Source organism: Mirounga angustirostris, unplaced genomic scaffold (assembly GCF_029215605.1).
Source record: "Mirounga angustirostris isolate CCGP_5_RB_7025 unplaced genomic scaffold, mMirAng1.0.hap1 SCAF_9, whole genome shotgun sequence".
NCBI lineage: Eukaryota > Metazoa > Chordata > Mammalia > Carnivora > Phocidae > Mirounga > Mirounga angustirostris.
Genome location: NW_026991717.1, coordinates 30,431,637 through 30,458,652, shown reverse-complemented (window position 1 = coordinate 30,458,652; position 27,016 = coordinate 30,431,637). Strand labels below are relative to the sequence as shown.

The 27,016-nt window shown below is 35.4% G+C and overlaps 1 protein-coding gene across 8 annotated transcripts in view; it reads left to right on the top strand.

Annotated features, from left to right (window-relative positions):
• Positions 1-27,016, top strand: part of SCAPER (S-phase cyclin A associated protein in the ER) — a 539,097-nt gene that overhangs the window by 190,753 nt on the left and 321,328 nt on the right. For all 8 annotated transcript variants that reach the window (XM_064570081.1, XM_064570083.1, XM_064570082.1 and 5 more), the window contains 3 exons: positions 13,402-13,483; positions 15,335-15,487; positions 16,034-16,141. In XM_064570081.1, coding sequence (XP_064426151.1) covers positions 13,402-13,483; positions 15,335-15,487; positions 16,034-16,141 — 343 coding nt within the window. The remainder of the gene's footprint in view (positions 1-13,401; positions 13,484-15,334; positions 15,488-16,033; positions 16,142-27,016) is intronic.

Below are 27,016 nucleotides of genomic sequence, written 5' to 3'. Positions count from 1 at the left end.
TTCTCTATACTTAAGAGTCTGTTTCTTGATTTTCCTCTCTCTCTTTTTTCTCCCCATGTTTGTTTTGTTTCTTAAATTCCACATACGAGTGAAATTATATGGCATTTGTCTTTCTCTGACTTATTTCACTTGGCATAATACTCTCTAGCTCCATCCACTTTGTTGCAAATTGCAAGATTTCATTTCTTTCTTATGGCGGAATAATATTCCATTGTATATATATACCACATCTTTATCCATTCATCTGTCGATGGGCATCTGGGCTCTTTCCATAATTTGGCTATAATATAATGATGCAGTAAACATCAGGGTGCATGTATCCCTTCAAATTAGTATTTTTGTTTCCTTTGGGTAAATATCTGTTAGTGCAATTGCTAGACTGTAGGGTAGTTCTATTTTTAACTTTTGGAGGAACCTCCATACTGTCTTCCATAGTGGCTGCACCACCAACAGGTAATAGGGTTTCACTTTTCCATATCCTCACCAACACCTGTTGTTTCCTGTGTTGTTAATTTTAGCCATTCTGACAGGTGTGAGGTGATATCACATTGTAGTTTTGATTTGTATTTTCCCTGATGATGCGTGATGTTGGGCATCATTTCATGTGTCTGTTGGCCATCTGGATATCTTCTTTGGAAAAATGTCTATTCATGTCTTCTGCCCATTTTTAACTGGATTATTTGGTTTTTGGGTGTTGAATTTTTAAGTTCTTCATAGATACACGATACTAACCCTTTATCAGATATGTCCTTTGCAAATATCTTCTCCCATTCTGCTGGTTGCGTTTTAGTTTTGTTGATTGTTTCCTTTGCTGTGCAGAAGCTTTTTATTTTGATGAAGTCCCAATAGTTTATTTTTGCTTTTGTTTCCCTTGCCTCTGGAGACATACCTAGTAAGAAGTTGCTGTGGCCCATGTCAAAGAAGTTACTGCCTGTAATCTCCACTAAGATTTTTATGGTCTCACATTTAGGTCTTTAATCCATTTTGAATTTGTGTTTGTGTATGGTGTAAGAGAGGGCTCCAGTTTCATTCTTTTGCATGTTGCTCTCCAGTTTTCCCAATAGCATTTGTTGAAGAGATTGGTTTTTTTTTTTTTTCGGTTGGATATTCTTTCCTGCTTTGTTGAAGATTAATTGACCATACATTTTTGGGTTCATTTCTGGAATTTCTCTTCTGTTCCATGGATCTGCGTGTCTTTTTTTGTGCCAGTACCATACTGTCTTGATCACTACAACTTTGTAATAGAACTAGAAGTCTGGAATTGTGGTGCCTCCAGCTTTTGCTTTTCTTTTTCAAGATTGCTTTGGCTCTCTGGGGTCTTTTGTGTTCCATACAAATTTTAGGATTGTTTGTTCTAGCTCTGTGAAAAGTGCTGGTAGTATTTTGATAGGAATTGCATTAAATATGTAATTACTTTGGGTAATATAGACATTTTAACCATATTTGTTTTTTTAATCCATGAGTATGGAATGTTTTTCCATTTCTTTGTGTCAGCTTCAATTTCTTTCATCAGCATTTTATAGTTTTCAGAGTCCATCTTTGTTTAGGGTTATTCCTAGGGATCTTACGGTTTTTGGTACAGTTATAAATGGGATTGATTCCTTGATTTCTCTTTCTCCTCCTTCATTATTGGTATATAAAAATGCAGCAGATTTCTGTATGTTGATTTGGTATCCTGCGACTTTACTGAATTTGTGTATTCTTTCTAGTAACTTTTTGGTGGAGTGTTTTGGGTTTTCCATATAGAGTACCATGTCATGTGCAAATAGTGAAAGGTTTGACTTCTTCCTTGCTGATTTGGATGCCTTTTTTTTTTTTTTTTTTGACATTGGCTGTAGCAATTTCTTTTTCTTTTTTATTTATTTATTTATTTATTTATTTATTTATTTATTTATTTTATTCTTATGTTAATCCCCATACATTACATCATTAGTTCTAGATGAAGTGTTCCATGATTCATTGTTTGTGCATAACACCCAGTGCTCCATGCAGAATGTGCCCTCCTCAATACCCACCACCAGGCTAACCCATCCTCCCACCCCCCTCCCCTCTAGAACCCTCAGTTTGTTTTTCAGAGTCCATCGTCTCTCATGGTTCGTCCACCCCTCTGATTTCCCCCGCTTCATTCTTCCCCTCCCGCTACCTTCTTTTTCTTTTTTTTTTCTTAACATATATTGCATTATTTGTTTCAGAGGTACAGATCTGAGATTCAACAGTCTTGCACAATTCACAGCGCTTACCAGAGCACATACCCTCCCCAGTGTCTATCACCCAGTCACCCCATCCCTCCCACCCCACCCCCCACTCCAACAACCCTCAGTTTGTTTCCTGCGATTAAGAATTCCTCATATCAGTGAGATCATATGATACATGTCTTTCTCTGTTTGACTTATTTCACTCAACATAATACCCTCCAGTTCCATCCACGTCGTTGCAAATGGCAAGATCTCATTCCTTTTGATGGCTGCATAATATTCCATTGTATATATGGACCACATCTTCTTTATCCAGTCATCTGTCGATGGACATCTTGGCTCTTTCCACAGTTTGGCTATTGTGGACATTGCTGCTGTAAACATCGGGGTGCACGTATCCCTTCGGATCCCTACTTTTGTATCTTTGGGGTAAATACCCAGTAGTGCAATTGCTGGATCATATGGTAGCTCTATTTTCAACTTTTTGAGGAACCTCCATACTGTTTGGATGCCTTTTATTTCTTTTTGTTGTCAATTGCTGAGGCTAGGACTTCCAGTACTATGTTGGACAACAGTGGTGAGAGTGGATATCCCTGTCTTGTTCCTGACCATAGAGGAGAAGCTCTCAGTTTTTCCCTATTGAGGATGATACTAGCTCTGGGTTTTTCATATATGGCTATTACTGTGTTGAGGTATGTTTCCTCCAAACCTACTTTATGGAGGATTTTTATCAGTAATGGATGTTGTACTTTGTCAAGTGCTTTTTCTGCATCTATTGAAAGGATCATATGGTTCTTATCCTTTCTTTATTAATGTGCTGTATCATGTTGATTGATTTGCAAATATTGGAGCACCCTTGCAGCCTAGGCATAAATCCCACTTGATCATGGTGAATGATTCTTTTAATGTACTGTTTGATTCAATTTGCTTATACTTTATTGAGAATTTTTGCATCCATGTTCATCAGGGATGTTGGCCTGTAGTTCTCCTTTTTAGTGGAGTCATCAGGTTTTGGTATCAGGGTAATGAATAGAATGAACTTTGAAGTTTTCCTTCCATTTCTGTTTTTGGAATAGTTTGAGAAGAATAGGTATTAACTCTTCTTTAAATGTTTAATAGGGTAGGGGCGCCTGGGTGGCTCAGTCGTTAAGCAGCTGCCTTCGGCTCAGGTCATGATCCCAGGGTCCTGGGATCAAGCCCCGCATTGGGCTCCCTGCTCCGTGGGAAGCCTGTTTCTCCCTCTCCCAGTCCCCCTGCTTGTGTTCCCTCTCTCACTGGGTCTCTCTGTCAAATAAATAAAATCTTAAAAAAAAAATGTTTGATAGGGTAGTTCTATTTTTAACTTTTGGAGGAACCTCCATACTGTTTTCCAGAGTGGCTGCACTAGTTTGCATTCCAACCAACAGTGTAAGAGGGTTCTGCTTTCTCTGCATCCTCGCCAACATCTGTTGTTTCCTGTGTTGTTCCTTTTTGCCATTGTGACCTGTGTGAAGTGGTATCTCATTTAGGTTTTGATTTGTATTTCCTTGATGCTGAGTAATGGTGAACATATTTTCTTGTGTCTGTTAGCCATTTGTATCTCTTATTTGGAGAAATGTCTGTTCATGTCTTCTGCCCATTTTTTGACTGGAATTTTGGTTTTTGGGTGTTGAGTTTGTTAAGTTATTTATAGATACGGGATTCTAGCCCTTTGTCTGATATGTCATTTGCAAATGTCTTCTCCCATTCCTTAGGTTGCTTTTTAGTTTTGTTGATTGTTTCCTTTCCTGTGCAGAAGCTTTTTATCTTGATGAAGTCCCAATAGTTCATTTTTGCTTTTGTTTCCCTTGCCTCTGGAGACATGTCTAGTAAGAAGTTTGCTGTGGTGAGATCAAAGAGGTTACTGCCTGTGTTGTCTTCTAGGATTTTGATGGATTCCTATCACACATTTACATCTTTAATACATTTTGAATTTATTTTTGTGTATCGTGTAAGATAGTGGTCCAGTTTCATTCTTTTGCGTGTTGCTGTCCAGTTTTCCTAACACCATTTGTTGGAGAGACTTTTTCCCCATTGGATATTGTTTCCTGCCTTCTCAGTGATACTTGTGGGTTCATTTCTGGATTTTCTATTCTGTTCATTGACCTATATGCCTATTTTTGTGCCAGTACCATACTGTCTTGATCACTACAGCTTTGTAATAGTACTTGAAGTCTGGAATTGTGGTGCCTCCAGCTTTGCCTTTCTTTTTCAGGATTGCTTTGGCTCTTCAGGGGCTTTTCTGGTTTCATGCAGATTTCAGAATTGTTTGTTCCAGCTCTGAAAAATGCTGGTGTTATTTTGATGGGGAATGCATTGAATGCATTGAATGTGTAGATAACTTTGGGTAAATATAGACATTTAAGTAATATTTGTTCCAATCCATGAGCATGGAATTTTTTTCCTTTTCTTCCTCAATTTCTTTCATCAGAGTACAGATCTTTTACCTCTTCGGTTAGGGTAATTCCTAGGTATCTTACAGTTTTTGGTGCAATTGTAAATGGGTTTAATTCCTTCATTTCTCTTTCTGCTGCTTCATTATTGATGTATAGAAATGTAACAGACTTCCCTGTGTTGATTTCATATCCTGTGACTTTGCTAAATTTGTGTATCAGTTCTACCAGTTTTTGGTGATTCTTTCAGGTTTTCTACGTGGATTACCATGTCCTGTGCAAAGAGTGAAAGTTTAACTTCTTCCTTGCCAATCTGGATGCCTTTTATTTCTTTTTGTTGTCTGATTGCTGAGGCTAGGACTTCCAGTAGTATGTTGAACAACCGTGGTGAGAGTGGACATCCCTGTCATGTTCCTGACCTTAGGGGAAAAGCTCTCAGTTTTTCTCCATTGAGGATGATATTACCTGTGGGTCTTTCATATACAGCCTTTATGATGTATAGATGTGTTCCCTCTATCCCTACTTTGTTGAAGGTTTTTTTTCAAGAAAGGATGCTGTATTTTGTCAAGTGCTTTTTCTGTATCTATTGAGAGGATTATATGGTTTTTGTCTCTCTATTAATGTGGTGTATCATGTTGATAGATTTGGGGATATTGAACTACCCCTGCCGCCCAGGAATAAATCCCACCTGGTCGTGGTGAATAATCCTTCTCATGTACTGTTTGATCCTATTGGCTGGGATCTTTGTGAGAATTTTTGCATCCATTTTCATCAGGGATATTGGACTATAATTCTCCTTTTTGGTCGGGTCTTTGTCTGGTTTTGGGATCAAGGTAATGCTGGCTTCATAAAATGAGTTTGGAAGTTTTCCTTCCATTTCTGTTTTTGGGAACAGTTTCAGAAGAATATTTATTAATTCTTCTTTAAATGTTTGGTAGAATTCCCCTGGGAATCCATTTGGCCCTGGATTCTTTTTTTTTTTTAAAGATTTTATTTATTTGACAGAGAGAGAGCACAGGCAGGAGGAGCAGCAGGCAGAGGGAGAGGGAGAAGCAGATTCTCTGCTGAGCAGGGAGCCCGATGCAGGACTTGATCCCAGGCCCCTGCGATCATGACCTGAGCTGAAGGCAGATGCTTAACCGACTAAGCCACCCGGGTACCCCAGTCTGGCCCTGATTCGTATTTGTTGGGAGATTTTTGATTATTGATTCAATTTCTTTGCTAGTTATGGGTTGTTCAGATTTTCTATTTCTTCCTGTTTCAGTGTTGGTAGTTTATACATTTCTAGGAATTTAGCCATTTCCTAGTCTAGATTGCCTAATTTGTAAGCATATGATTGCTCATAATATTCTCTTATAATTTCTTATATTTCTGTTGTGTTGGTTGTGACCTCTCCTCTTTCATTCATCATTTTATTTGGGTTCTTTGTCTTCTTTTTGATAAGTCTGGCTGGGGGGTTATCAATTTTTTTTTAATTATGTTATGTAGTCACCCTACAGTCAATCTTGTTAATTCTTTCATAGAACCAGCTCCTAGTTTTGTTGATCTGTTCCACTGTTTTTTTTAATTTCTATTTCATTGATTTCTTCTGTAATCTTTATTATTTCTCTTCTCCTGCTGGATTTAGGCTTTCTTTGCTGTTCTTTTTCCAGCTCCTTTAGGTGTAATGTTAGGTTGTGTATTAGACTTTTCTTGCTTTTTGAGGAAGGCCTGTATTGCTTATATACTTCTCTCCCATGACCGCTTTTGCTCTATCCCAATGGTTTTTGGACTGTCATATGTTCATTTTCATTGGCTTCCATGTATTTTTTTAAATTTCTTCTTTAATTTTCTGGTTGACCCATTTATTCTTTAGTAAGATGTTCTTTAACCTCCATGTATTTGTGGTCCTTCCAATTTTTTTCTTGTGTTTGACTTCCAAGTTTCATGGCATTGTAGTCTGAAAATGTTCATGGTATGATCTCAAACTTTTCGTACAGTTGAGGCCTGATTTGTGACCCAGTATGTGATCTTTTCGGGGGAGAATGTTTCATGTGCATTAGAAAAGAATGTATATTCTGCTTTAGGATGAAATGCTCTGAATATATTTCTTATGTCCATCTGGACCAGTGAGTCATTTAAAGCCTTTGTTTCTTTGTTGATCTTCTGCTTAGATGATGTGTCCATTGCTGTGAGTGGGGTGTTAATGTCCCCTAATATTATTGTATTATTATCAATGAGTTTAAGTTTGTTATTAATTGATTCATATATTTGGCTGCTCCCAAATTAGGGGCATAAATATTTACAATTGTTAGATCTTCTTCTTGGATAGAACCCTTTGTTAAGATGTAGTGTCCTTTTTCATCTCTTACCACAGTCTTTGGTTTAAAATCTAGTTTTTCTGTTATAAGGATGGCATATAAGGGTGGCTTCTCTAGCTTTCTTTTGATGTCCTTTGGCCTGATAAATTGTTCTCCACCCCCTCACTTTCAATCTGGAGGTGTCTTTGGGTGTCAAATGAATCTCTTGTAAGCAGTGTATCAATGGGTCTTCATTTTTTTTTATCCATTCTAATACCCTGTGATTTTTGATTGGAACATTTACTCCATTTACATTCAGAGTTATTATTTAAGGATATGAATTTAGTGCCATTGTATTACTTGTAAAGTCATTGTTCCTGTAGATTATCTCTGTTCCTTTCTAGTCTTTGTTATTTTTGGTCTCTCTTGCCCACTCACAGGGTCCCCTTTAATATTTCTTGCAGAGCTAGTTTAGTGTTCATGAACTCCTTTACTTTTTGTTTATCTTGGAAACTGTATCTCTCCTTCTAATCTGAATGACAGCCTTTCTGGATAAAGTTTTCTTGGCTGCTTATTTTTCCCATTTACCATGTTGGATATATCATGCCATGGCTTTCTGGCCTGCCAGGTGTCTGTGGACAGGTCTGATCCTAGCCTAAGTGTCTACCCTTGTATGTTAATGATCTTCTTCTTTTTTTTTTTTTATGTTATGTTAGTCACCATACAATGCATCATTAGTTTTTGATGTAGTGATTATGATTCATTGTTTTTGTATAACACCCAGTGCTCTGTGCAGTTTGTGCCCTCCTTAATACCCATCACCGGGCTAAGCCATCCCCCCAACCCCCTCCCCTCTAAAACCCTCAGTTTGTTTCTTGGAGTCCATAATCTCCCATGGTTAATGATCTTCTTTCCTGAGCTGCTTTCAGAATTCTGTCTCTATTTTGGTATTTTTCAGGTTTCACTATGATATGTCATGGTGTTGACCTATTTTGTTGATTTTGAGGGGAGTTCTCTGTGCCTCTTGTACTTGAATGCCTGTTTCCCTCCCCAGATTAGGGAAGTTCTCAGCTATGATTTGCTCAAATATACCTTCTGTACCTCTCTCTCTTTCTTCTTCCTCTTGGACCCCAATAATTCTAATATTGTCTCGTTTTATGGTATTGCTGATTTCTCAGTCTCCCCTCATGATCCAGTAGTTGTTTTCCTTTCTTTTCCTCAGCTTCCTTCCTTTCCATCATCTTGTCTTCTATGTCACTGACTCTTCTGCCGCATTTGCCCTAGTTCTTAGAGCATCCCTTTTAGACTGCATCTCTGTTTTAAAACATTTTTAATTTCGGCCTGATTAGATTTTATTTCTGCACTAAGAGATTCCCTAGTGTCTTTTATGCTTTTCTCAAGCCCAGCTAGTAACTTTATAATCGTTATCCTGAATTCCAGCTCTGACATTTTACTTATATCTCTATCAATTAGATCTGTGGCAGAGACTGTTAGTTCTGGTTCTTTCTTTTGTTGTGAATTCCTCCTTTTACTCATTTTGCCCAGAGAAGAATGGATGAACAAGAGCACAAAATGAAAAATATCAACCACTACCCAAGCGAAATACACACTAGACAAATCAAAGAGGTCACAAGCCAAAAAAGAAAACAAAAAGAAAGAAAAAGGTGAAAAAGAGGGTATATAATTTCCCAGGTGGACAAAATAGGGTGATTCACTTGGTCCTAGGTATATTTTGGTTTGTTATAAGACACTAAATCCCAAAATTGTGAAGAATGCAAAACTTATATGTATACATATATATAAATAAAATTGAATACAGTGAAAGGAAACAAAAAATGAAGAATGTATCTATAAAATGTAAATCTAAAAATGAAAATTGAAAAAAGACTTGAAAGAGTTGATAAAATAAGAAACTAGTTGAAAAGGAAAAAAGAAAAAAGAAAATTTTAAACTGAAAGAATAAAGACTCATGCAAAAAAATACCTCTGATTTTTTATACTGTTTTCCCCTAGCATGGGGGTGTTTAAGTTATGAGTGATCTATAAACTTGGTATTCACCTGAGGATCCTGCTGGTCTTCTGGGGGAGGGGCCTGTTGTACTGATTCTCAGGTGTCTTTGCCTGGGCAGAGTTGCACCACCCCTTGCTAGAGGGCTGAGCTCAGTGTAAGCTGCTTCAGTTGCTCTATGTGGCTTTTGTTCCCTGAAGGCTTTTCGCACCACTTTAGAGGATGGAAGTAAAAAAATGGCAGCACCCCACTCTCCAGCCCTGGAGCTGAATGATTTCAGCCCCCACTCTTCACTGCACCCTCAGGGAAAGGCAGTCAGTCCCTCTCATGTGCACCAAACTCTGCATACTCCTGCAGTGCACACCCACACCAATCCTTGGGGTTGGGGGGTGTCTCATTATACCCCACCACTGGCTGGGCCCCTGCTCAGGGAATGTTTGCCCTATCCTGTGCACACCTGTGCCGCTACTCCAAGGGGAAGGAGCCAAATCTCGCAGCAGTTGTTGCTTGCTGGGCCCCTGCTTGGAGAGCAGTCACCTGATTTTGCCATGGTTCATGGTTTATGGCAACACCTAGCTGAGAGGCCTTTCCGGGGCTCGCTAATTGTAGCCAGCTTCCTTGCTGCAATGCTTGGGAGCTCTGCCACACTTAGGCACCCCCGTTCTTTCTGTGACCCTGGGGATTCTGAGACCACACTGTCCCACCTACATTTCTGTCCCACTTTACCACCTGAGCACCTTCCGGCAGGGACCTTCTGCACAGGAGCAGACTTCTAAAAGTTCCAATTTTGTGCTGCACTGCTATATCACTTACCAGTAGCCAGCTTATGGAGGCTCCTTCCCCCCGTGGTTTATCTTCTGATATATCCCCCCTCAGATTCATATGTCCGCACCTCCTACCTTGCAAAATGTGGTTACTTTTCTATTTGTAGAATTGTAGCAGTTCTTTTCTTAGATCTCAGGTTAAATTCACAGGTGTTCAGAATGATTTGATAGACATCTAGCTGAATTCCAGGGACCAGATGAAATGAGGGCCCCCTACTCTTCTGCCATCTTTCCTCCCTCTTCCTAATTAAAGATATTTTCTAATATTTTTTATGATTTTTTGATCCATGAGTTATTTAGAATCATGTTGTTTAGTTTCCAAATACTTGGGGATATCTCCAATTTTCTGTTGTTTTCTAATTAAATCTTTTTTAATTGAAGAATATACTTTGTGTAAATTTAGTCCCTTTAAATTCATTGAGACTTATGGCCTTGGGTGTAGACTATCCTAGAGAAAGGTCCTACATGCTCTTATAAAGTATTTGTATTATGTTGTTGTTGGATGGAGTGTTCTTTAAATGTCAGTTAAGTTAGTTGATTGTTTTGTCTAGACTTCTGTATGCTTACTGATTTTCTGTTTTGTTTTATTAATTTTTGATAGATGGTTATTGAAATTTCCAAATATTTTTGAATTGTCTATATTTTCAGTTTTGACAATTTTTGCTTTATGTATTTTGGTGCCTCAATGTTATGGGCATATAATATGTTCCTGGGCTATTGATTCTTTCATCATCATTATGAAATGTTTCTCTTTGACATTTTAAAAAATATTTCTTGCCTTAACATCAGCTTTTTTTTCTGTTTTAAATATTGCCATGGTCACTGTTTACATGATACGTTTTTTTCTGCCCTTCTACTTTCATCCTTTGGTGTCTTTTTGTTTAAACTGTGTCTCTTATAGACTAAATATAGTTGAGGTTTCCTTTTCCATCTAGTCTAATTTCTGCCTTTTGATTAAAGTGTTTAGTCCATTCTCACTGAACGTAATTATTGATCTGATTGCATTTATGTCTTCTACTTTGATACTTGTTTTCTATACATCTGAAGCGTTTTTTTCATTCTCTCTTACTGCTGCCTTTTTTGTTAATACTTTTTAGTGCATCATTTAAAATTTTCATTTTTTAAAATATTTATTTATTTATTTGAGAGTGAGAGAGAGCAGAAGCAGGGGGAGGGGCAGTGAGAGAGGGAGAGATGCAGCTTCCCCACTGAGCAGGGAGCCTGACAAAGGGCTTGATCCCATGAGCCTGAGATCATGACCTGAGCCAAAATCAGTAGTTGAATGGTTAACTGACTGAGCCACAGGCACCCCTTTTTCTTGATTTTTAAAACTCTTATTTTAGTTTTGCTTAGTGGTTCCTCTCTTTATTACAGTATTTGTCTTAATTTATGACAGTCTACTTTTGATTAAAACTAACTTAATTTTGGTAAAATATAGCAACTTTGTTCCATTACAGTTCTGTAGCCTTTTCCTCATGTTATTATTGTCACATAAAGTATATCTATATATGTAATAAACTCAACAATGCAGTGTTATAATTATCTCTTTATGTAGTGCCACATTTTTCAAAGAAATTAGATTAAGAGAGAAAATATATTTATTAACATATTTACCATTTCTGGTGTACTTCATTTTTTTTGTGGATTCAGGTTACTTTTTGGCATAATTGCTTTTTAGCTACGTGGGCTTCTTTCAGTATTTCTTGTAAGGAAGTTTTGCTGTCATTGAATTATCTTGCTATTTGCTTATCTGGCAATATTTTGCCTTCATTTTTTTTTTTTTTAAAGATTTTATTTATTCATTTATTTGAGAGAGTGAGAGAGAGAGAGAGAGCACATGAGAGGGCGGAGGGTCAGAGGGAGAAGCAGACTCCCTGCCGAGCAGGGAACCTGATGTGGGACTCGATCCTGGGACTCCAGGATCATGACCTGAGCCGAAGGCAGTCGCTTAACCAACTGAGGCACCCAGGCGCCCTTGTTTTTGGTTTTTAAAATTTTTTGTTATTGTAGTATATTTGACATTTTCCTTATTTTGAATGATAGTTTTGTTGGATACAGAGTTCCTGGCTTTGTTCTTTTTTGTTTTCAGTATTTTGAATCTTCTGACTTCTGTTTTTTCTGATATAAAAGTTAGTCATTAATTAGATTGGTTTTCATTTGTATAAGGTGAATTGTTTTTTCCTTTCTGCTCTCCGAATTTTCTGTTTGTCTGTAATCAGTTTGACTATGATTTCTCTAGGTTGGTTCTCTTCATGATTATTCAATTCTGTACATAATTAAGTTTGGGAAGTGTTTGGGCTTATTTGTTCAGATATTTAATTTTCATTTCTCTTCAGGCATCTCTGATTTGTCACATTTTCTCAAACTTTCCATGGTTTTGATGACCTTGACAGTTTTGAATAGTGGTCAGGTAGATTGTAGAATGTCCCTCAGGTAGGACTTGTCTGATGTTCTTCTCTTGGTTAGATTGATGTTATAGCTTTCTGGGAGAAAGAACACAGAAGTAACTAAGAATTACCATTTGTAACACGTCAAAGGTTCATGCTGTCAATTTGAATTATCACTAATTTTATTAACCTTGATCCCCTGGCTAAGATAGTGTTTGTCAGATTTCTCCATTGTATAGTTACTCTAAAATTTTTTCTATGGTATCCTCCTTGGAAGCAAGTCATTAAGCATAGCCAATACTGAAAAGGTGGGGAATTATTCTCTACCTCCTTGAGAGGAGAATTCCTACATAAATTATTTGCAATTCTTCTGTAACGGACATTTGTCTGTTCTCTCCTATTTATTAAATGCTTTTTTAAGTGTCAGTGTGGACTTACTTATATTTATTTTATACATTGTGCTATAAACCAATATTATTTATTTTGTTGCTCAAAGTGTTCCAACTTTGGACATTGGGAGCTCTTTCATTTGACCCCTGTGACCCTTCAACATACTTCATAATTTTATTTTTTGAACACTTTCTTGCTCTTCTGGCACTGCAAGATCCTCCATACTCATCTTGTGTTTTCTCTACTCCACCCCTAGAATCAGCCATTTGTTTAAGGAGTCTTGGTTCCTTTTATTGGAAAGTTTTTTAAGAAAAAACCTCTGTATTGAGGTTCCCTATTTGTTGAATCATTGCCATAATATTTTTCTTTAGTTTGACATACTTTCTTTTAATTCTTTGAACATATTTGTAACAGCTGTTTTGTAGTCTGCCTACTAAATACAGCATATGGCCTTCTTCAGAGGCAGTTCCAATTGACTGCTTTTTTCAAAGCCTGGTCATACTTCTTTGTATGTCTCATAATTTGTGATTGTTTCCTTTGCTATTTCTTTTGTGTTTGTGAGTCTGTGCCTTTTCTATTCATTTCTTGTGGTTTTAGTGGTTTTTTGGAAGGCAACAGAGATAAATATGTTTTCAACATGCCGTATATAAATGAGAGCTCTAGAGGTAGTATTTAAACCCATACCTGGTATGGGTCCAGAAACCTATTTTTATAACTAAGAATTTGTGTCGCTTCTTAAACATTTATTGAGCATTATATTTGGGACTTAGGCACTCAGAAAAGAATGATTTAAAAAATAATATCCCTTTAGAATATGTAAGCCTCTGTATCCCAATTGTATTTTTTAACTTCATGAGATTTGTTACTCCAAGCAGTTGAGTTTATAATTTTTACTGTCTTTCTTACAGAGATAGGGAAGAACGATTGGCCGCACTCACAGCTGCTCAACAAGAAGCAATGGAAGAGCTACAGAAAAAAATTCAGCTCAAGGTAAGGATATTATATATTTTAATTTGGAATTCTAGAGCTTTCAATGGAGCATGAGGTTAAATTTTTTATTTATGGAATTGTGTAAAAATTTTAATTAATTTGAATTCTTAATATTTGGATAATGAGACATATGATTTGGTTATGATCACTTCTAACTCAGCTATCAAAAAACTAAATTTTTTTTTTTAAGATTTTATTTATTTATTTGGCAGAGGGAGACAGCAAGAGAGGGAACACAAGCAGGGGGAGTGCAAGAGGAAGAAGCAGGCTTCCCGCAGAGCAGGAAGCCCTACGCGGGGCTCGATCCCAGGACCCTGGGGTCATGACCTGAGCCAAAGGCAGACGCTTACCGATTGAGCCACACAGGTGCCCCCTATGTATCTAAAATATATAAAGAGGGGCGCCTGTTTGTATTCCCCCTCTCGCTGTCTCTCTCTCTCTCTCTCTTAAATAAATAAATAAATAAATAAATAAATAAATAAATAAATAAATAAATAAATAAATCTTTAAAAAAAATAAATTTATTTTAATAAGATAAAACAATGTGGAGAATAATTAAAGGAATTTTAACATTTCTTGTTTTTGTACTAACCAATTTGTCAGTGACTTGAAGGCATTACTATTTGGCTTCTGATATTCATACTTTTAATTATTTACAAATAAACTAGAAGATGATTAGTGTAATTAGTTTCACTTGCTTTTCAGTGCTTGTAAGTTGTGCAATTGTAACTTGGGAAATTATGATTAACTGCTATTTTCTGGAAAGTCTTTAGCATTAGTAATACAGTTTCTAGCAGTATATGTCACACTGTGTAACAATTATTTACACATTGGCTCCTCATGGAGATAGTAAATTTCATAAGGTAGAGGACAATATTTTATTATTTGTGTAGTCCTAGAACTTTTATCATTCATTTAAATTTAATGCAGCAAAAATTTATTGAGCTTTGTGGTAGTTATGGGGTACAGAGATGAGTAAGGCATGATCCTAAGTTTCAAGAAACTCTTAAACTAGTGTGAGATTCAGATGCTGATAATTTCCATGTGGATAGAGGTATACTTGGCGTGCTATGGAAGTACAGATGAGGACACTTGGTCTAACATGAAGGGTTTCAGAAGTCAGAGGAAACATTTTAGAGAATAACTCCTGAGTTGAAAGAGAGATGAGTTTAATGGATAGAATAGGTAGGTTCCAGTTGTATGAAAAAGTATGAGCATGAAGTCAGAAGTCTGGAATTGTGTTTTTTTTCAGCTTGGTTGTTTTTCTTTTGTTTGTTTTTGGGGGAAGTCACTGGAAGTGTAGAACAACCAGAAATGGTGTGGTGTGGAGTTAGTGTGGGTAGAGGTCTGTATCACGATGAGGTTTGTCTACTATCAGGATAAGCTTGGTCTTTACATATGGGTCAACATTTCCCATTGTGTATTCCCCAAAGTGCTTCTCCAAAGTATGTTGTAGTCAAATAAGTGTGTAATATGTTGCTTAGTATAGCTAGGTTTAATTGAGTCTTAGAGCACAGAAACATACCAGAGGCTCAGAATAGTTCCATGTTAAAAACCTGTTTAGCTTTAATTTACTGTTCTTCAAATTTATTTGATGATAGAACCTTTTCCACAAAACATTTAACAATCCCCCATGGTATAGTTCTATGAAGCACACTTTAGGAGACGTTACTGTGCATGCAGGAGATATTAAAGGGCTTTATGTAAATTCTTGCTCTTAGTGTTCAAGTTAACACTGAATTAAGACATTCTTCTTTTATTTTAGAAAATTTAATGGAAATACTATTTTTTCAAGTTCTCAGTATAATTTGAATAATTTTTTATATTCTCACACTTTGACTTCATTCACAGCATGATGAAAGCATTCGAAGGCACATGGAACAGATTGAACAAAGAAAAGAAAAAGCTGCTGAGTTAAGCAGTGGGAGGCATGCAAATACTGATTATGCCCCCAAACTGACCCCTTATGAAAGAAAGAAGCAATGTTCCCTCTGCAATGTCCTGGTAAGTTGTCATTATTAATATTGTGATGATATAATTTATTACTAAAGTTTATTAAACTATGGAAATATATTCTCCCAGTCTTTTAAGATTCATACTAAGGCATGTGATGAGTACCACGGATTTCTGTCATGATTTTTATGCAAAGTAAGTACTAGAAAAATAGTATTGGCATTTAGGAGTAGCAGTGCAAAGTGCTGATGCAAGCAGTTGCTGCTGAAATGGCTATACCTGCTTAATTGTTAGCCCAAGCAATATTTTTGGGTACTTGGACCAAAAAAGAAAAGAGTATTTTTAGTGCTGAAACTTGAACTTTGATACTCAGAAGAAATGATATCCTGTTAAGGTTGGCCACGAAGACATAGTTTTTTTGACCATGTATCTTCTAGGGGATTATCAGAATTGTGTTTTAAGGAAAATATTTCTAAGCCTAGTATGAAAAGGCTAGAGTGATCTCAACTTGCATATAGCATACTGGCTTGAATATGTATATTTATAATTAGATATAATTATATGTTGATTACAATTGCTTTGATTTTATGCTTTTAGATCTCTTCAGAGGTGTATCTTTTTAGCCACATTAAAGGAAAAAAACACCAGCAAGCTGTGAGAGAGAATAGCAGCATCCAAGGGCGTGAACTTTCAGATGAAGAAGTGGTAAGCTTTACTTTCATTCATTTACACTTATTTATTGAATAATCTAGTATGCTCTCTTTTATTATAAAGAATTGCATGTTTATATGTGATTATTTAAAACTATAACATTTAATAACTAATAAAATATATAAATGTGTCACTTTAGTGTACATTTTAACAAACATAGGAATAAGAGTGTAATACTGTTATATAATTTTAGTGCAAAAAAATGTTATCGTATTTTGATATTTTAATATCAAAGGAACCGGAGTGTATTATGCTAAGTGAAATAAACCAATTGGGAAAGACAATCATCATCTGGTTTCACTCAAATGTGGAATCTAAGAAACAGTGCAGGGGATCATAAGGGAAAGGAGGGAAAACTGGATGGAAAGAAGTCAGAGAGGGAGACAAAGCATGAGAGACTCTTAGCTATGGGAAAAAAACTGAGGGTTGCTTAAGAGGAGGTGGGTGGGGGGATGGGGTACCTTGGGTGAGGGGCATTAAGGAGGGCACGTGATGTGGTGAGCACTGGGTGTTACACGCAACTGATGAATTGTTGAACACTGCATCTGAAACTAATGATATACTATGTTATCTAATTTTGACTAATTAAATTTAAATAAAAAAATAGTAAAGGAAAGATTTGTTTAGTGATGCTCTACATTTCTTATAAAATAGTTAACGATATGAATGTCATATAAATTGACACTTTTGTATGAATACAGTATTTAGAAATTTTCAGAAATGCATTATTTATCTACTTATAATTGTTTATAATGGAATTTAGATTTGTATGAATATTTTTATAAATATTTTACATATAGCTGTTATCTAGACATGGATGACATTGCTAATCTATGAATTTGTTGGTTCTATTTGTAATAGCAAATTTCTAAAGCTACCCAAAGATGAGACATTCATGTTTGTCGAGCATCTCTTAAGATGCCCAGGAAAGGTTGTTGTGGTTCTATGAGGGTAGTACCTGTGTATACATGCATGTGTGTGTTTAACTCTTTTTTTCCCAGTGTAACATATATTAAGAGTACACAAATCTCAAGTATATAGTTTGATTAATATTTACATATGTTTCACTCACATGAAGATATAGATTATTTCTTGTACCCCAGAAGGCTCTCTCATGTTCTGTCCCAGACATGTCCGCAAAAGGTAACTAGTCTCTGACTCTAGCACCATCAGTTAGTTTTGTCTGTTCTGGAGCTTTACTTAAATGTTATCAGTCAATATGAACTTTTTGTGTCTGGTTTCTTTCACCCATCCCTAACTCTGTGAGATTGATGTTTAATGTTTATATGAAGCTATAGTTCATTCTTTTTTGTAGCTTTTTGTCAGTGCTTTCTAGGCAAAGACCATCAGGAACACATCTGTAGTTGAATAAAATTGGGTTTTATTAATTTATTAAAAGAATGGAAAATACATACTATGGGGAGTTATGGAGTTTCTCAATAAGGTGTTAGAATGAACTTATAGGATTTGGGCTTGTGCTAGGTGATTTGGTTGGGGAGGGGAGAGTTCAAGGACTTGGGGCTTTGGTCTGGATTGAATGCTGTCAGGAAGCACAGGTAATTTTGTGGTTGCTTCTTAATAAATCAATAAATCTTAGTGAAATAGGAGCACCAAAGCCACTGTTTTCTCCTGAGTTTCTGGACATGACCAATGCTTGAATGGAAATTGCACATAGTTATTCTCTGTGATTTTCTCCTTTTGAGGAGTTCTAATTACTTTGGCAGCTCAAAACCAAGTTCTGTCTCTTCAGCTCAGTAATGCTGCTACTTTCAGCTTGCACTGTTCTCCAGTGCCAAAAATAGGCATAAGCCCTTAAGGAAAAATCCAGAGTGAATGTGGAGCTCATCTCATGTGCTTCCTCTCTTCTAGGGATCATGGTCTCACAAGTCCTGGCTCTGTTGGCTGTTCTTTAATTGCCTTCAAATTGATGTTTTATATATTTTGTGCAACGTTTTGAGTTGGAAGATAGTCCAGTATAAGCCAGTTCACTGTGGCTGGAATTGGAAGTCTCCTAATGTTTAATTCCTGTATATCCATTGTTTGACATGCTTGACACATAGTAAGGTATTTAGTAAAAGCTCATTGAGCTGAGTTGAACTGAAAGGTTATAAGAATGGCTTTAGGTATCACTAATAAAACATGTAATTAATCATCTATTTAGTTTACCTCAAATAAATTTTTGTCCTTTACTCAAATTGTATTGGTATTTTAAGAGTGAATAGTAAGGATTTTTTTTTACTTGAATCATTCATATAATTATCCCCATTCATTATTTAAGTTTGCTGTTTAGAACTAGAGTCATGTGTATGTGTATGCCACTTTGAAAAAATCTTAAATTGCTTTCATTAGTTAGAATTTAATTATTCCATTTATAAAAATTATTTATAATTAAATTCTCTTAATTAAAAAACCACATTATTTAATTTATAACAAATTGTTTAAACATTTTCTGGAGTATTGCTATTATGTAAATTGAAATCTAAATTTTATGTGTTTTACTTCAGTGAGAAAAGTTGAGAAGGAAAGAATATTTAGTTCATGCAATTTGGAAGAAAAATATGCAGTATTATCCAACTTTTGTAGCTATTATAGCATAGCCTGATGTTTAGCTGTTGTGATTTGAGATTTGGTTGATGTGTTCATTTTGTGTACTATTTCAGCTCAAAGGAATTAAATTTTCTTAAGGTTCTCACTTAATTCATGTAGTTATTCTTGGTTATAGCCCTTTCTTCCTGAAAACAAGCATGCAATATAGCATGAATTATGTGATATAGTAAAGCAATTTTGTATTTACTCATATGGAAGTTTCATTTTTAATCAGTGGAGGTATCTGTATAGTAAACATACTTGTTCTACTTAAAGTTATTACTTGTCATCTGTGATGTTTTTATGTTATATACACCTTGTCTGTGACCCTTCTTCTTTGACATGTAAGATTTTATTTATACCACCTCTGACCTAATAAAATTGTACCTTTGACCTTATGCACTTGACATATCAGATAACTTACTCTTGATCTTTGACACATTTTGTTTTAAGCCTGTTAAACGTAATAGGTAGCTGCCCAACAAGAAAGGTATATTGTTTCGTGTTTTTATTGTAATTTTACAAGGGATTTTTTCTTGTTTTTTGAGACTTTACAAAAAGAGCGGTTTTATGTTTTATTTTTTTTTTCTCTTCATCTTAGAATCCACATGATAAAAGTAGCTAATTTTTGAAAGTCACAACAAATGGGTGCTAGTTTAAATACATTCCAAAATTTAGTTTTTCTACATTGCTAAAGAAATAATAAAATATAAGTTTTAACTAAAACTCTGATTTCTGTGTCATCCTGTTTTCACACTGATATCTAAAGAAGCTAATAGTGATTTTTGTGGACATTGAATGAAGTACAATTATATATAGAGAATGAAGTTGAAAAGGTTTTTTTTTTTAATCCATATATTTCTCTTTGTAGGATTCCTTGGCTTTAAAAGCATATAAAGTATACAAGCTCTGTTTGTTAACCTGTGTACTTATATAAAGTTTATTTTCATTTGCTGCATGGATTATAAAAAGGAGTTTCATGAAGGATGTTAACTATAATTTATTGGATGTTTACAAGCAAATGTGATTTTATAAATCCCAAATTAGTATTTCAGTGTGGAAAAATTATGCACATTAGGTGACTGAAAGAAAAAATGATATTTTAAATTAGCAAAACTGTAAACACGTTACTGTATTCAATGAAATGTAAGCTGATTTCTTTGGCCAGAGGGTGCTGGTGTTGAGGTGAAAGAAATCTCCTAGATGTCTCCCAGAATTGAGGACAGTCCAGGAAACAATAGATAATTCCTAATTGATTCGTTTCCTTACCTTGCTTACCTATGTAGAAGCAAAAGTATTTGTTCTCTTTTTTATAATCATGTTAGGAAAGCATTTTGTCTGCTTTTCAACAGAAAATCAAGTCAGATGAACAAACTAGAACTCATTTAGAATTACTCTTTTTTTTCTCCCCAGTACCTCAGTTGGGTACACTTTAAGTTAGATTGGGTAATTATCTAAAAATGTCTTACCCTTTCTTATAGGATATAGCTTCCATTGCCTAAATTTTCTCTTTAATAGGATGGGAAAAATTTTATGGGGTGTGTGTGTGTGTTTGTGTGTGTGTGTGAGAGAGAGAGAATGTGCGAGAGAGAATTGTGTGAGAGAGAACATGTATATATTCAGTGTATAACACACACATATATAGCTGATTGTTAACATATATTTCTTCTAACTTTTGGAATTCTTGTGGTAAATTCACTCACATTGTAACTAGGGACATGCAGAAAATTTTGGCTATTTATCCATAGCTGAGTTAGTCCTCTTCATTGATTTAAAGAAAGATTTTTAACTAGGTAACCAATTTGTTTTAAACTTTAGTTTGACCCAATAATTTAAACAGTTTCTCTGGTTTGTACCTAACCTCTTTTGAATAACAATCCTCGGTCCCCATCCACTTGCTTATACCTGTGTGGATTAAAGGAAGAGTATGGCTTATAGGACCCCATATTACGAGGAAAAGTTGAGGTCTTTCTACGTCTTTTGTCTTTTCCGGTTTCCAGTTTGAGGCCCTTTTCTACCTGTTCACTTAGTCTTCTCTGGGCCATCAGTCCTGAAAAGTGGCTGGTGAACTCTTGATCTGTTCTTTCCACTTAGTGTTCCAGTGGAGCATCAGACATTTATTTACCTCTTCCTGACCAGGTCACCCCTCAGTCTTCTCTGCCTACGTATCTCTGAGTCTTTGCCATAACCTTCATTCTGGCCCTGGCAGGCCTTTTGGCTTCTACCACAGGGTTCATACCACATAAGAATTAAGGACATTTTGGGAGAGCTAAAACACAAGGTCTCTTCCTGATTGCATAGCATGGCCATATTAATGGACCTATTTGGTGTCAGGGACAGGTGGAGAGATCATTTCTTTTGAGAATCAAAATTACACTTTTGGCATTACTCTCACTTAGCTAACACACTGTCCCCCTTAGGATACACATTTTAAAAATTTATTTCTCCTTTTATCTCCACAAATTTTTTTGGCTGGCAAGAAATAAAATTTACTTTAACCACTCCTCCTAATTCCAACCAGGCAACTAAGCCTTAAGGTTGGAAAAAGGAATTCTATATACTGTGGAGTAAATACCACAGTTTGAATCCTCCAGTCTTCATTATTGACATGCAAAAGGACAAGATAGATAAACTTATAAATCTCAGGCTTTTAGCTTGGTTTATAAACCTATTGTCTTGCTACTATTATCTGTTTTACATACCTAAACTGGATTATTATAGAGTGTATTTTTCTTGTATTTAGTTTAGAATAAATTCTAACCACCTGTGTACCTGAGTTGTATTGGACAAATGCCATATGCTAAGAAAGGTAAAGTAGATAATTACAGTCATAATTTTGAAATATTACTCCATTAATACCTGTTTTTCCTACTTTTTCTGATGTAATATGACCATTGTACTTTTACTGTTAATAATCACAGTCTCTTTTCTGTATTGGTTTTCTTTTAATAAACATTCAGTTTGGGAGATATTGATCATTAATCAGTGATTTAGAACAAGAAGCCTAAAGAACTGTAGTTTTCTTAAAGTTTTTTCAGATTCTGTGTCATTGGTTTGGTAAATTACAACTATATAATGTTCTCTTCCATGAATCTTTTCTTTCAAACAGTTGCTTTATTTTAAAGTGAAATTTCAAATAGGTAACAAATATCTGCAGTTTAGAAACTTAAGCTCTTTAGTATTTGATAAAACTATTTTGTGACTCCTAGACAGCTCTCGTAATACAATTAAACTATACAGATATGAAAAGCCATTTCAACCCTATTTCTCTGCAAGAGTCCTTGGACTATTACTGTAATACATGCTGGGTTTTTCTTTGCATTATTATGGTTATCAAATTTTACAGTTTGCTTACATTAATTAAGACTATTTTTTCCTCTTTGCATCTGTTTGGGAATTAGAATGGAGTATTCCAAGCTGATAATTTAAGTGTTAAAGTTAACAACATGTTTTGGCTGTTTTTTGTAGCTGATACCCATTGCCTTTACACAGTTAATTAAATACCTAAACACTATTGCTTTTGAAAAGACATAAACCCTTAAACTCCTTAAACTCTTATTCAAGATCATAGTAGCTGGGAATGACTACAACAGTGACTACTTGTATGCATCTACAGATTACACACCAATGCATTCTCATCTGGCTCTTGTGTGTCATTTGTGAGGAGTTGCAGACTTGTGGCCATGGGCAACATTCAAAGACCAAAGCAGTTGTGATGACTTTTGCAGCTGCTCTCTTTCAGTTGGTTGATAGAGGATCAGAAAGGGTTGCAGTGAGATAAATTTATACAACTAAAACTGCTTTTACTTGAATAGTCTCTTAAAGTTTTGTGATATGTACTTCTTTATATGGAACTTTTATGCATACCTAATCTTGAAATCCATAATATGACAATTTCATGTTGGAAGAATAAAGGGAATGAAGGATTTATTAATAGAAGCTTATAGCAGGAACAAGGGTGCCTGGGTGGCTCAGTTGTTTGAGCGTCTGACTCTTCATTTTGGCTCAGGCTGTGATCTCAGGGTAGTGAGATCAAGCCTCATGCAGGGCTCTGTGCTCAGCGTGGAGTCAGCTTGTCCTTCTCCCTCCCTTTCTGCCCTCCTCCCACTCGCTCAGTCATGTTCTCTCTCTCAAATAAATAAATAAATAAATAAATAAATAAACAAACAAACAATCTTTAAAAAAAAATAGGAGTTTATAAGCAGGAATATTCTTGCTCTGACAAGTATAGTTGACAAATTAGGCATTTTACCTGCCTAATTTATATAACTCTTATTTTCCTTACTAAATAATTGATTATAAATGCTTTTATTTTGGGGCACATGGGTGGCTCAGTCGGTTAAATATCTGCCTTCAGCTCAGGTCATGATCCCAGAGTCGTGGGATCGAGCCCTGCATCGGGCTCCCTGTTCATCGGGGAGCCTGCTTCTCCCTCTCCCTCTCCCTCTGCCTGCCATTCCCCCTGCTTGTTCTCTCTCTCTCTGTCAAATAAATAAATAAATCTTAAAAAAAAAAAAAAAAGCTTTTATTTTAATTCACACCTTATTAGGTTCTTTATCTGAAATTCAATGGCCAGTATATTAGTTCCAAAGTAAATATTTATAGATCAGATCTTTGATGAGAGTTAATTGAGCTTTAGTAATAATTATTTTGTCAATTTGACTTTGCTTGCAATCGTTAGAGTATGCACATCTGTTGTATCGGGAAAATCACAAAGTTGTGATTTTCACAATCCCAAAATTTGGTCCTCCCTCTCAAAAAAAATTTTTTTTTTTAGATACAAAGTATTTCAGCATCAGAAAGGAGTGTAGTAAACCCCACATTCCTGCCACCTAGTAGTTAAATGGTAACACTTCTTTTCTGGTCCCTCCATACTTGGAAAGATGGAAGGGATACAAAGTATATAAAGTGTGAGTGGTGAGGCCAGTTTTAGGGAATAGAGTTAAATCTGTATGTTCTGTGGTGAGAAGTCAATAGATAATCTTAAAACTGAAAAACGAAGAAGTAGCAATACAATATATATTCAGGAATATAGAGAAGAAAGATAAAGCAACCCCCTAAAACCATTGCACCTGGATTTGGGAAAGGAATGGGGAGAGCAGTGGGGAACTTCTTTCTCTGAACCATTGACTATGTAAAATATGTTTGCTGGTAACTTTGACAAAAGCAAAAACATTTTTAAAAAATAAAAGAAATACAACAGTGGTAATTATGTATGTGCCCATGTTGAAAAAATCTGTGTTCTGTCCATTGATTTTTGTTCGTGGTTAAATTAGATAACATGTCTGCAACCATAAAAGGCCATCATAGGGAACTTGGATATTTTGGCCAGTTAAAATTAATTCAATTAATTCATCATTCTTTTAAATTTATTGCAGTATCCTTTGATGCCATTAATCCAAATACTGGATTTTCCGGGGCGACTGGGTGGTTTAGTCAGTTTAGCGGCTGCCTTCAGCTCAGGTCATGATCCCAGGGTCCTGGGATCGATCTCCACATCAGGCTCCCCACTCCATGGGCAGCCTGCTTCTCTTTCTCCCCGCTTGTGCTCTCTCTCTCAAATAGATAAATAAAATCTTAAAACAAAGGAAATATTAAAAAAAAATTAAATACTGGATTTTCCCTTTTTTTCCTGTTATTTGTAGAATAATAATAAAACAACTATCTGTGTACCTACTACTCAGGTTAGTGAGAATCTCCTGGTAGGAAATTATGTTTTTGTTTGTTCGTAGTATTTTTGTTTGTGAAAGATATTTTCACTGGGTGTAGATTTGTAGCATAATAATTATTTTCTCTAAAAATTGAGTAGATACTATTTGCTGTCTTCTTGCTTCTATTCCTCATAGGGTAGATGTGTTCTTTATTATTTTTCAAAATTATCTTGGCTGTTCCTCTGCATTTTCACTTTGTACATAACCTTTGCAATTAACTTGCTAAACTAAGAAAAATTCTTTTTTGATTTTGAGATTGCAGTGAAATTATGTCAAGATTAAATTGGCAAGAGTAGACATCTTTTAAATATTTTTTCTTTTCATCCAGCAACATGTTTGTCTACTTATGTCTTGCATTTATGTGTTCAGTGAACCGTTCATTTTCTTCATTTAAGTCTTAAACATTTCTTAGTAGGCTTATTTTGTTTCTAAATTAATGGGTTTTAAAAGTATTTCAAATTTCAGGGTTTTTAAAAAATATTTTTTAAAATTTTATTTTAGAGACAGCGCACAAGCAGAGGGAGAGAGAATCTCAAGCAGACTCCCAGCTGAGCACAGAGCCCAACATGGGGTTCTCACCCCATGTTAGAGGCATAGCAGTACCTTTTGTTTTATGAGGATGAGTGTATATGTGTGTTTAAAAGTGTGAAGTGATTCATGGATTTGACTGCGATCTTATGTAGGGATCAAGCTAATCTTCTGGGCATTGCTTCAGTTTTAAAATATGTGATGCTAAAATGAGTGGTATTCTGTGTTTTCAGTTTCAACTTTTATTGCATTATGATCAGAAATTATGGTTTATCTAGGTTCTACTTTGGAGAGTTTATTGATTTTCTTTATAGCTTAATACATTGTAAAATTTAAAAAATACGTTTTCTCTCTCTTTGGGTATATATATTAGATCAGATTTGCTTGTTGTTATGCAAATATCCTCACTTTTTTAAACCTATTTTTTGTCCTCACTAGTATCCTTTTCTCAAAAATGGAAGGACTGTTCATATCCTATTATTATTTATGTATGTCTCCTTGTGTTTTAAAAATCTTTGTATATCACAGTGTTTTATCATCAGGATTATAACTATTTACATAATTTTTATCTGATGAATTTTACCTTGTAAGAATATGAAACATCTCTTTCCTATTTCATGCCTCTGCCTTGAATATTATTTTTGTATGGTATTAATTTGGCAAACCTAGTTTTGCATAATGCTGCCTGATGTGTCCCTTTATTATCCTTCCTCTCCCTTCTTCTCCCTTTTGCTCTTGTCCCCATCATAGTTTTATTTTTGCACCTAGGTCTATTCCTAAAAAGCATAATTTTATTTTAGCTGTTTCCTGCTCTGTTAAAAAGTACCCTGCTGTATGTAATCTTTTGGACTTAACTCTTTTCTACTGAATATTACATTACCTAGATTCATATGGATTGGAAATTTGTTGCTGTTTTTAAACATCTTTGAGGCCTGTCGTACATTAAACTACACTTATTTTTAAGTTTACAATTTAATAACTTTTGGCATATTCATACCCATGAAACTATCACCATGATCAAGACAATGAACATATCTGCCACCTCAGAAAGTTTCCTCATCTACTAGATCCCTGCTGATTTTTGCATACTTTTGTTTTATCAATTTTTGAGAAAGGGATATTGAAATCTTTTAATTGTGAATTTTTCTGTTTTTCTTGGCAGTGCAATCAGTTTTTGCCTTTATTTAGTTTCAAGTTGTGTTATTAGGGGCATAAATGCAAATGGTTATTATGTCCCCTTGATTAACTGATCCCTTTATTATGAAATGACCTTCTTTATTCTGAAGGAGTATTTATTCCTAGTAGTATTTTTGATACCTTGTCTAAATATGAATTAGCCATGCCAGGTTTCTTTTGTCTAGTATTAGAGTAGTATATCTTTTTCTTTTAACATGTTTATATTTTTGCATATATTCTTTTCTTAAACACTTAAAAGTTAAATAGACTTACGGAGAATCTTTGTTCTGGTGCTGTTGAGTTTTATGTGAAGCTGCTATCTCTTTCCAGCTCTTGTCACCTAGGGCTGTGAAAGCCACTCACAACTGAGGAGTTCTGGCTCCATCTCTGAGCATTCTTTTTACTTTGATTTTGAAAGGGTGATGTTATTTGTCTAATATCATTACTGGGATATTATTGAAATGATTTCTAAGGATGAAGCCTAATTGCAGTCTAACATGCTGTATTTGAAATCTGAGAATTCTCAGAAAATAGATTTCATTACGAGACTTGGTTCAGTATAACTGAACCATTTCCTTTTGCACTATTGAGCTCAGACCTTTCTCCATCTTCACAGCATGATAAATTAATAAGCTCGTTGAACTCTGTGCTTTTCTTTGAGTCATCTGTTAAATCTCAGATCAGATCAGAAAGGAACATCAGAACCTGCAAAAGAAGACTTTACCTCATTTATCATCTCCACCTACCAGAAAACTGAAGGAGTATTTGTAATTGTCACTGAGTGGCAGGGGACAGATGGTCGGCTATCATCCTATCAGAAGATGGCCTTTTCTCTTCGGCATGGTGTCTGTTTCACAGTATTTCATTA